This window comes from Alligator sinensis, unplaced genomic scaffold (assembly GCF_000455745.1).
Source record: "Alligator sinensis unplaced genomic scaffold, ASM45574v1 scaffold2249_1, whole genome shotgun sequence".
Taxonomy (NCBI): Eukaryota; Metazoa; Chordata; order Crocodylia; family Alligatoridae; genus Alligator; species Alligator sinensis.
Window position 1 is genome coordinate 225,516 of NW_005843105.1, and position 10,332 is coordinate 235,847.

General features: G+C 64.6%; 1 protein-coding gene across 1 annotated transcript in view; it reads right to left on the reverse strand.

The window, feature by feature from the left end:
- TMPRSS4 (transmembrane serine protease 4) overlaps positions 1–2,959 on the reverse strand; it is a 12,524-nt gene extending 9,565 nt beyond the window's left edge. The window contains exon 1 of the mRNA XM_014526661.2: positions 2,714–2,959. Coding sequence (XP_014382147.2) covers positions 2,714–2,959 — 246 coding nt within the window. The remainder of the gene's footprint in view (positions 1–2,713) is intronic.
- Positions 2,960–10,332: the final 7,373 nt, after the last annotated feature.

Genomic DNA, 10,332 nt, shown 5'->3' on the forward strand with positions numbered 1-10,332 from the left:
GAGCCCCAGGCCGGCTTCTCTGCTCATCTCACGCTTCCTGGGGCACCCTTCGAAGGCTCTCGGGGCACACGGCTGAGGGTCGCTGCCGTGGAGAGTCCCTCCCACCCGCAGGGCTGTGGGGACAGGCTGCAGATCCGCTCTCAGGACCATTTTCTCGGCAGATCCCAGCAGGGAGGGCCAGACGCCCTTCGGCCCCATGGGGGCTCGGGTGGCGGGGCTCCACTTCCCAGCACGTCCGCCTTACGTTAGCGTCCAGGTCTGGTTTGCCGGCTGGGGCGGCCCCCGGGGCTCCTGCCTTCCCCCATCGCCGCGTCTGTCTGCTGGTCCCACGGGGCGGTGAGGAGGGGAGGGGAGGGGAGGGGAGCTGCCGCAACCCCCGGGACCAGCGCAGGGAAGCAGCGCAGGGCCAGCCTTTGTCGCTGCTAGGAGACGCTGTCAACAATCCACCCCTCGGAGCAGCTGGCACCAGGAGCAAGGCACCGCGCTGCGCCCTCCCTCCAGCTCCTGGTAACACTGGATGGCAGGACAGGAGCCTCGCCGGGGCCAGGAGGGCCCTGGCACACGCCCGCTCTGCCCAAGCAGCAGCTGAGCCACTCTGGGACTGGCCCGATCGGTCAGGGCTGCGAGGCCGGACTCGTGCGCGGACCCCCACGTTCTCCCCAGCCCTCGCCGTGCGGCTGGGAGCTGCGCCCTGGCCACTAACGCGAGGTGCCGGCTTGGCCTGGCCCATGGAGATCAGCACGCTGACATGTTGCTTTACTGTCCCTTCCAGCCCTGAGCAAGACCACTGTCCTCGGTGCCGCGGCTGGGCCCCACGATGACAGGTAAGGCTCCGGCTCTGCCCCGGGCAGCAGGCAGAGGAGGAGCGCAATGAGGCCAGCTGGCCCAGAGGAGAGCGGTGGAGAAGGCTCCGGGCCTGGGAGCAGGGCTCCGTGCGGCTGGCGGAGAGCTGGGGGCTGTCCAGGCTTCTCAGCTGCCCCTCGCTGCTGACGGCGGTGGTGCAGCCAGCCCCACACAGCGAGCAGCCCGTCAAGTTTCCGCAGAGCTACGAGACCCCAGCGGTCACGAATGCCAAGCACTTTTCTTTATCACGGCTGTGGGTGCTCCGCGTTCTCCGCAGCCCTGCCTGCAGGCTCAGCTCCCCGTGTGGTCACAAGACTCCAGGAGTCGGGGCTTTATGGGAAACACCGATGTCACCGAGCGGGGGCTAATGCAGCAGGAACTGCAGCCCTGGGCAGGAGGGTAGAGCTCAGCTGAGCCCACGGGCTCGTTAAGCTGTCGCTAACAGCTCTGCCCCCGGAGGGACCAGGGCAGGGTGACTTGGGAGCCCAGGGCTCAGGTGCTGCCCCTGGTGCAGCCCCTCCTGCCCCCATGGGGAGGCTGGCGTGGCTGTGCAATGCCACCCACTCAGATCCCCGTGCTTGCACAAGCTGGAGCATTGTCACACCCGCTCAGCGCCCACGCGGCCGAGGCCAGTGACGGCTGAGTGGGAGGGTGCTGGCCGTGCCGCCTTTGCCCACAGCCTGGGGTGCCGGTCCGCCGGCACCTGCTCGGGAGTCGCTGCTGCCCCCCGAGCAAGAAGGGTGCGAGGGACTTCCAGTGCGTCTCCTCCCGCTGCTTTGCCCTCCAGCGTGGGCCTCCGGGCCTCTCCTGGCACTCGCTGGCTGTGGCCTCTGCCTAGCTCGCTGCACCCACAGAGGTCAGAAAACTGGTTCAGGGAGTGGGAGGGAGATGGGGCAGGGCCCGGAGCAGGTGACTCTGGGGCTTGGCCCTGTTTTGGTGTCTCCCTTTCCTCGGCCCGGCCTGAGCTCTGTCCCCTCCAGCCTCCACTTATCTAGGGGAGCGACCCCCACGCAGGCAGGTCATCCCCGAGCAGCGCGGCGACGGCTGGGCCGCGTTTCATCTCGACATTTCTTCGATGAAATCGCCTCCTTGCCAGAGCAAGCCCCTGATGCCAGCGGGGGTGGAAAGGGCTCTCGCTCCCTGCCGTGCAGCCCCACTCGGTCCCAGCTCAAAGCAGAGCGGTCACTGCCGCCTCGAGGCTGAGACGAGCGCCAGCTTTCCGGGATCGGAGCTGCTGGTGCTGAGCTGGCCCAGCGGTGCGTTCAGCTGTGCCCTGCCTGGTCTGGGGGGCTCTGGGCGAGGGGACCCCACGGGGGGAGATCCCCGGGTGCACAGTGCAGGCGCCCTCCCCAGCAGCCTTGCCGGGGTGTGCGGGCCGACAGGCTTGTGGGGAGTGCTGAGCCCGGCGGTCACACAGCAGCCCGGGGAGGACGGCCCTTCTCGGGAGCACGCTGCCCAGCCCGGGAAAGGTGCATGTGGCCTGGCGAGCGACTCGCCAAAGCGCAGCGACTGTGCAGGTCCGAAGGGCAGCCGCAGAGGCCTGGGAGCAGCGGGGGGTGATATAGTTATCCAACAGCCGCACGAAACAGAGACGGGGAGTGGGGAGCATGCTCCTGGGTGCAGGTGCTGCAGCTCTTGGAGCCAGGGAACAGCAGGTGGCCTGGCAGGGGCAGGGGCAGGGGTGGGTGGTTTCCCCCGGGCACACAGGAACAAGCGCTGCGTGGCCCTGGAGGGGACCGAGCCTGTGCCCGCAGCAGGAGGCTGCAACACGCCAGGCCGTGGGGCGCACCTGTCCGGGGGGAGGATGCCGGGGTCCGGCAGGGCCCAAGGGCACTGGCTCTGAGCCACGCTGTTGGCACTGGTGACTCACCATCCTCGCCAGCTCTGTGCAGCTGGTTCTCCCAGTCCGGGGTGCCTGGAGGCAGCGTGCGTACTGCTGTGGCCAAGTGCCCTTAGTGTGGCCTGGGTCCCATGCTGTGCAGCCCGGGTGCCCCTCTGCTGTGCCAGGCAGCGCTGCCGTGGGCCGTGGTATCGGTGCTGGCTGTGGGACAGCAGCAGTGCTATTTAAACCCATGCAGGAGCAGTCGAACTGGAATGATGATTTGTATTGTAACATGACACCCATCTATCAGCAGCGCCACCCCCGCAGGCATCCTCCCGGGCACCTGCCCCATCTGCAGAGGTGCCATCGCAGGGGAGGGTCAAGGCTCTTCCTCCTGCCCCTCTGCTCAGCCTGCCTCCCGCCTTGGTTGGAAGCAGAGGTGCTGGAGGAGGAAGGAGCATGCACGGGGTCACGGCCCGGTGATGCCCCTGCCGTCAGGTCACCGGTTCCTTGGGCTCAGGACAGATCAGCCGGTTTGCTGCAGTGAGTCAGTGGGTCCCATCCGCACCCTGATCCCTTCCCTCAGCAGCACCTCGCCTTGCCCTCGCCTGGCATGTGACCCTGCCGTGCCCTGCGCGCTGCCAGCTGCACCCACAGGAGGCTGCGTTTCCGGGTGGGCAAAGGGTTCGTGTCTTTGCCTCGCGCCTGCCCTCGGGGTGGGGGGAGCACTTTTGACTTTCCTGGGGCGTTGCTTCCGAAGTGTCTGGGCCTGACGGGTGGTGAGTCCCATCAAAAGCATCCAGGAAGCGGCCAGGACGGAGCAGGTGTTGCTGGGTGGTGCATGGGCTCCTGGCCTGGCAGCGCTACCGTTTGCTGCAGGGAAGCTCTTTCCAGCCCCAAGTCTGCTGTTGGCAGGCTCATCGCGCTCCTCTCATGTCCTGGGCATGGCCAAGGCCTGTGTTGTGCCGGACCCTGGACCCCTGCAAGGCTGTGTGAACCCCGGGGCTGCCAGCACCCTCTGGAGCCGGGGCAAACGGGACTGTTGAAGGCCGGGGGGCTGCTCAGGTGTGGCAGGTGGGCTGGCAGAAGCTTGCAGCAGCCAGCATGCTCCGGCTGTAGGGGCCTGCAGGCTGGCAGGGATGCCAGCCATGCTGGAGGCCGCAGGCACTGATTGCAGGTGCTAGGAGAAGGGGACCAGCTACAGAGGATAATTGGCCCATAGGAAGCAGCAGAGCCTGGGAAGAGCAGGCAGGGAGAGAGGGGGAGGCTGTTTGGTTGGTGGCTGCAATACTGGGTGGTCTGGCAGAAGACCAAGGGCTGCAAGGCTGGAGGCAGCACCCTGAGGCCAGGAGAGGGAGGAATGCACCGCGAGGGAGCAGCGTGAAGCGGCAGCACTTACTTGGGTCGGGGAAGAGGCCCCAGGACTCTGAGTCACCCCTTTATGAGCTGTGTTTTTTATTTATGGGCTTTCTGAACAAGCAATAACTCTGAAACTGCTACACCGTGTGTGTTTGCTGCCTCGCTGCTCTTGCTGCTTCTTGCTGGTTGTCGCTGTGCTGGCTGGTCGGCATCATGTGGCTGGTCCCCGGCTCCAGGCCCCCGGCGCCCCTCCGCTGCATCTCCGGCTGGATGCTGCCTTGCTTTCCAGAGGCAGCGCTGCAAAACTGGGGACCTGAGTTATTCCCTCCTCCCTCAGAGGCAGCCTGCAGTGGCGCTGGTGGAGGAATCAGTGTCTCGCCGTTCCTCCTGGGCACTGGGCTCTGCACAAGGCGGGTCTTGGTGGAGAGTGGGTGGCTAGGTGTGTAGGTCAAGAAAGACCTACAAAGGATGGAGGACGGGATCCACCTCCAAGGAGGAGAACTCTGCTCTGGTCTGGATCTGCAGAGAGGAAAGCCAAGGCTGCGACTGAACTTCAACTAGCTACAAGTATCAAGGACAATAAAACATCCTTTTTTAGATATGTGGGGAGCTGAAGGAAAAGCAGGGGCAACGTTGGACCCCTGCGAAACCAGATGGGACAACTGACAACCAATGCCCAGGAAAAAGCCAACTTGCTAAATGGGTACTTTGTGTCGGTTTTTCATCAGTCCCATGGGACGGCCTTGCCTTATGGGACAGGAAGGCCCGGGTGACGGAGATCCCCTGCCCTCCATCAATGCTGACCTCGTGAAGGAACACCTTGAGAGGCTGGACACCTTCCAGTCAGCTGGCCCTGATGGGTTACACCCCAGGGTACCCAAGGAGCTGGCGAGCATCATAGCCCAGCCCCTGGCACGGATCTTGGAGAGCTCCTGGCGCTCTGGAGAAGTGCCTGAAGACTGGAAGACGGCCAATGTGGTGCCTATCTTCAAGAAAGGGAGGAAAGTGGATCCGGCAAACTACAGGCCCATCAGCCTGACCTCTATCCTGGGGAAGGTCTTGGAAAAGATTATCAAAGAGGCCGTCCTTAACAGACTGGCTGATGGCAACATCCTGAGGGGTAGCCAGCACGGGTCTGTTGTGGGTAGGTCTTGCTTGACCAATCTCATCTCCTTCTACGACCAGGTGACCTATCACCTGGACAAGGGAGAAGAGATTGATGTCATATATCTTGACTTTAAAAAAGCCTTCGATCTGGTGTCCCATGATCGCCTCTTGGCAAAACTGGCCAATTGCGGCCTTGGGTCCTCCACGATCCGCTGGCTGGGGAATTGGCTCCGTGGTCAGACCCAGAGGGTGGTGGTTGAGGGAAGTCAATCGTCGTGGTGCGCAGTGACCAGCGGGGTCCCTCAAGGCTCTGTTCTTGGGCCAATACTATTTAACATCTTCATTAATGATGTGGACACTGGAGTCAGAAGCGGACTGGCCAAGTTTGCCGACGACACCAAACTTTGGGGTAAAGCATCCACACCCGAGGACAGGAGGTGATCCAGGCAGATCTTGACAGGCTCAGGAAATGGGTGGACGAGAACCTGATGATGTTTAACACTGAAAAACGCAAGGTTCTCCACCTTGGGAGGAAAACCTGCAGCACGCTTGTAGGCTCGGCAATGCTACACTGGCTAGCACTACGGACGAAAGGGACTTGGGGGTCATCATTGATCACAAGCTGAACATGAGCCTCCAATGTGATGCTGCGGCTAGTAAAGTGAGCAAAGTGCTGGCTTGCATCCATAGATGCTTCTCAAGCAAATCCCGGGACTTCATTCTCCCCTTGTATTTGGCCTTGGTGAGGCCGCAGCTGGAGTACTGTGTCCAGTTTTGGGCCCCACAATTCAAAAAGGATGTGGAGAAGCTTGAGAGAGTGCAGAGAAGAGCCACGCGCATGCTCAGAGGTCAGGGAAGCAGACCTTAAGATGACAGGCTGAGAGCCCCGGGGCTCTTCAGCCGGGAAAAGCGCAGGCTCAGGGGTGATCTGGTGGCCACCTACAAGTTTATCAAGGGTGACCACCAGCATCTGGGGGAACGTTTGTTCACCAGAGCGCCCCAAGGGATGACGAGGTTGAACGGTCACAAACTCCTCCGTGACCATTTCAGGCTGGACATAAGGAAGAACTTCTTTACTGCCTGAGCCCCCAACGCCTGGAATAGCCTGCCACTGGAGGTGGTTCAAGCACCCACTTTGAACACCTTCAAGACACATTTGGACATTTATCTTGCTGGGATCCTATGACCCCAGCTGACTTTCTGCCCCTGGGGCAGGGGGCTGGACTCGATGATCTTCCGAGGTCCCTTCCAGCCCGAATGTCTATGAAATCTATGAAACCTATGGGTGTGCCCCCAGAGTGGCCGGCGGCCGGGTGTGCCCCCATCACAAGTCCATGCACGGCTTGTCTGGAGCGCCGGCGGGGCTGTTCTGAGAGCCACTCAGGACCCTGACTAGTGCCTGCACCTTCCCAGGGGCTGCTTTCCGGGGTGTCTCCGGTGAGCAGCAGGGCCCTGGGCCGTGCTGTGCTGTTGCACTCGTTCATGCGTGACATGGGCTTGGCAGCCTGGCAGGAAGCTGCTGGGAGAGGTGGAGCAGCTGCCTGGGCAGGTGTGGGGGTCCCTTTTGGGGGTCCCATCAGGATGACTCTCAGTGGCATTTTGGGCTGACACACCACACTTCCCACCTGGGGGAGAGCCGTGCTGGCCTGCTCCCTCCACAGACAGGCCAGGCCAGGCCAGGCCAGGCCAGGAGCACGCGGCCCACAGCTCCCCCGGGGCCTGATGGGCAGAGTCCCCAGGTGCGTCCGCACGCAGTGTCCACTGTGTAACACTGCCCCAGGGCGTTCTGGCAAGCCCGGCGGCCCCGTTTCCCTCCGGGCAGGGCTGCCTGTTCCCACAGACCAGAGCGGAGTGTGCAGTTGCTGCAGGGAGCGGTGTGATCACGGAGCGTGATGCCTGCAGGACCTGGGCCAGGGACCCACGCAGCCACCCAGCCTGCCGGGAGCTTGAGGAAGGCTCTGGCACAGGCCCATGGACCTGGCAGGGCTGGATGGGACGGGCGGGGAGGGGCACCCGCTGGCCTGGATGGGGGCAGGGCAAAGCCAGGCTGCGTGCACCGTGCAGCGTTCACTGGGGGAACCCACTGCCGCAGGGGACCAGGAGGGGATGGGCCGGTTGGGAGCTATAAACAGGCCAGGGAAGCTGGCGGGCCGGAGCGCTCTGGAGCTGCCCCGCTCAGACCCTCTCCCTCTGCAGCCGCCCCTGCTGCCGCTGTTGGGCACAGGCCTGCGTGCTGCGTGGTGACGGGGGCAGGCCTGACAGGAACAAGCCCCCTCCTCTGTGACGCACCTGTGGGTGCACGGGGGGCGCGGGCTGAGGGTGCGTTCCCTCTTGCTCCATGCTCAGCCTGCTGCAAGATGTAGCCGTGCTCCAGGAAGACAAGTGGTGCCGAGCCCTTGGGAGCGGGGGCAAAGGACTGCTGTAACCAGTGCCCTGGCAAGGTCCTGTCCATGGGGCTGGCGCGGGCTCGGTCGGGTCTGATGCACCCACAGCTGGCGGTGTCCTGCTCTGCCAACTGTGCAGGGCCCTCAGGGACTTTGCCTGAGAGCTGTGCCAGGTGCTCTGGGCAGCACGGCTGTGACCCCTGGCACCCGCCAGCCTCTGCTCTTGCACCAGCTCTGCTCGCACTATTCCCAGGGCTCTGCTTCGCCCGTGGGCCCAGTGCTCATTAGCGGGCCCAGTGCTCCAGCTTGGCACAGCAGCTCTGTTTGCAAAGCTGCCACAGGTGTGCAGCCTCCCAGGTGCTAATTGAGAGCAGGTGGTGCTGGTGTCACTGGGGGGGCACTGGGCAGGGCTGGGCAAGGCTGCCCAGTTCCCAGGGGCTGAGGTGAAGGTGTGGGCGGTGCGGTGGGGCTTGTAGCAACCTGTCCTCTTCCCCTGGCCCGGGTCTGTTGGCGTGGTGCCGAGGCTTGGGGCTGCTGGAGAGTGAGGGTGCCACGGGCTGGTGCTCAGGGCCAAGTCTTTGTTCCTGGCCCTGCAGAGCCCTCAGCTCCGCGTGGCTCCTCCACGGCATCCAGGGGGCTGTGTGGCCTCTGCTGCGGCTGGGCAGTAGCTGTCTGTGCTGCAGGGAAGCTGCAAGGGAGCGTGGCTGGGGTGGCCCAGGATGGGGCTGTGCTTTCTGGTGCCAGGTGCCTGGCGTGCCGGCCTCCACCCCAGAGGCACGCAGCTTCCGGCTGCTCTGGCCCCTGCAGAGGCCGCTGGCAGGAGGCACGGTGCTGGGGGGCTCCTGCTGCCCCTTGCCCGTGGCTTGGCACAGGCTGTGCTCACGGCAGGGCTGGCACTGCCGTGCGTGGCCGCAGGAGGGAGCCGGCTCCCCAGCAATGGGCTCCTGGGCTAGGCAGGAGCAGGGGATGCTCTGGGCCTGGGCAGGTGCAGGCGAGCGGCGGCGGGCCCAAGAGCAGGCGTGTGGAGGCCGATGCCAGCAGGGCTGGCTAAGGAGGCTCCTGACTTGCTGCTGGGGCAGGGTGCAGCCCTGTGGAGCTGTTGCCCCCCTGCCTGGCTGGGGTTGCAAACAACACCTGCCCCCCACCCTGGGCAGGGTGCTGGGGCCAATCCAGGGAGCTCAGGGCTGCGGGGGTCATAGCTTTGCCCTCGCAGATGAGGCAGTGTGCCCTGGCATCAGGCAGGCGGGACTAGGCATCGTGACTTGCTGCCTCCCTCTCCGGGCTGCGGTGCTCAGCTCTTCCCCAAGGGCAGGATGCTGCTGCAGTCCCAGGACTCCGGGAGCTGGGTGTTTGGGAGGGGACACAGCCCTGGGTGTCAGCTGTGCTGCGTGTGGCTGGCACAACAGCAGTGTCCTGACCCCCGTCTCCGTGCTGTAAGGGGAACGGTCCAGAGGGTGGGCAGGGGCGAGGGGTCCCATTGCACCCGGAGCTGCCAGGCGCTGTGGCCGGTCCCCTCCAGAGCGCGTCCTCTCTGTCTTGCAGAGAACGAGCCCATCAGCATCCTCGGCCTCCTCCTGGGCGTGGGCCTGTCCCTGCTGATCCTGGGCATCCTCGGCTACAGCCTCATCAAGTGGTTCCAGGGTGGGCACTGCTGGCACCGTGAGTCCGGCCGGGCGGTGGGCCGAGGCCGGGGCAGCGCTGAGGGGCGCTCCGCGGGGGTGCTCCCTTCCCGCGCGTCTCCGAGGGCTCCAGCTTGGCACTGGATGAAGTGCGGGGCCGGTGATGGTGGGAGGACTTGGCCCCTGTGCCACGAAGCAGGAGTGTCAGTGCGCTGCACTCTGGCCTGACTGGAGCGAGCTGGGAGCAGCTGCATGCAGCAGGCCGCTTCCCGAGACAGGCAGACCCGGAGCAGCCAGATGTCTCTAGAGGCACCAGCTGCTCCAGCCCTCTCCCTGCGTGCCTGGTGCTTGGCATGTCCTAACACTCCCACTTGGGAAGTGCGTACAACTCCCCCAGGAGCCAGAGAGATAAGGGCATGGACCCCTGCCCCTGCAAAGCATCCACGGGCACCGCACAGCAAAGCTGCACTGGGGGCTGGATCAGGAGCCCGGACCTGGCACAGCACCCGTCCAGCCTGGCTCCACGTGGGCTCTGGACATGCAGAGGGGCCTTCCCGCCGTGTACGCGGGGCCACATCCTGCAGCTGAGGCACCGTGCACTTAGCTGCTCTCTGCTAACGTCTTCTCTTTCCATCTCTGGCTTCCCAGGGCCTAACTTTGTTTTCAACCTGTACCACATCCGGTGAGTAGCTGGCACCGGTTGTGGGCATGGCAGAGGCTGAGCCCTGGGACCTTTGGCTGGCGGGTGGGCTGGTGGCTTTGGCTGTGACCTTCCCTGTCAGTCCAGGGAGTGTGTGGCAGCACGTCCTTGCCCTCCAAGGCTGCGGGTGTGGGGAGGGCTGGGGCAGGAGCCCCTCGGGGCAGCAGGGCAGGGGGCCTGGGTGCCGGAGGCTGCCAGCAGCCGCCTGCTCCTCTTGGCTTTGGGCCTGCAGAGCTTGTGCGGGGTAAAGGCTGCAGCCCTTGCCCTGGGGGGCTTGTGGGAGAGCCCCGGCACGGGTGTGGCGGGGTGGCTGCGTGGCAAAGAGGCAGCAGCCTGGGGCATCTTCCTCACCCCGGCTGCATCCGGCTCCCTTCAGAGGCCTCAAGTCCGTGGAGGTGGAGCTGGCCTCGCCGTTCACCGTCAGCGGCTCCATGAGCAACGCGGGCAGCGGGGACACGCGGGTCCCAGACAGAGGGGTGGGGCGGCGCACCCCACGGG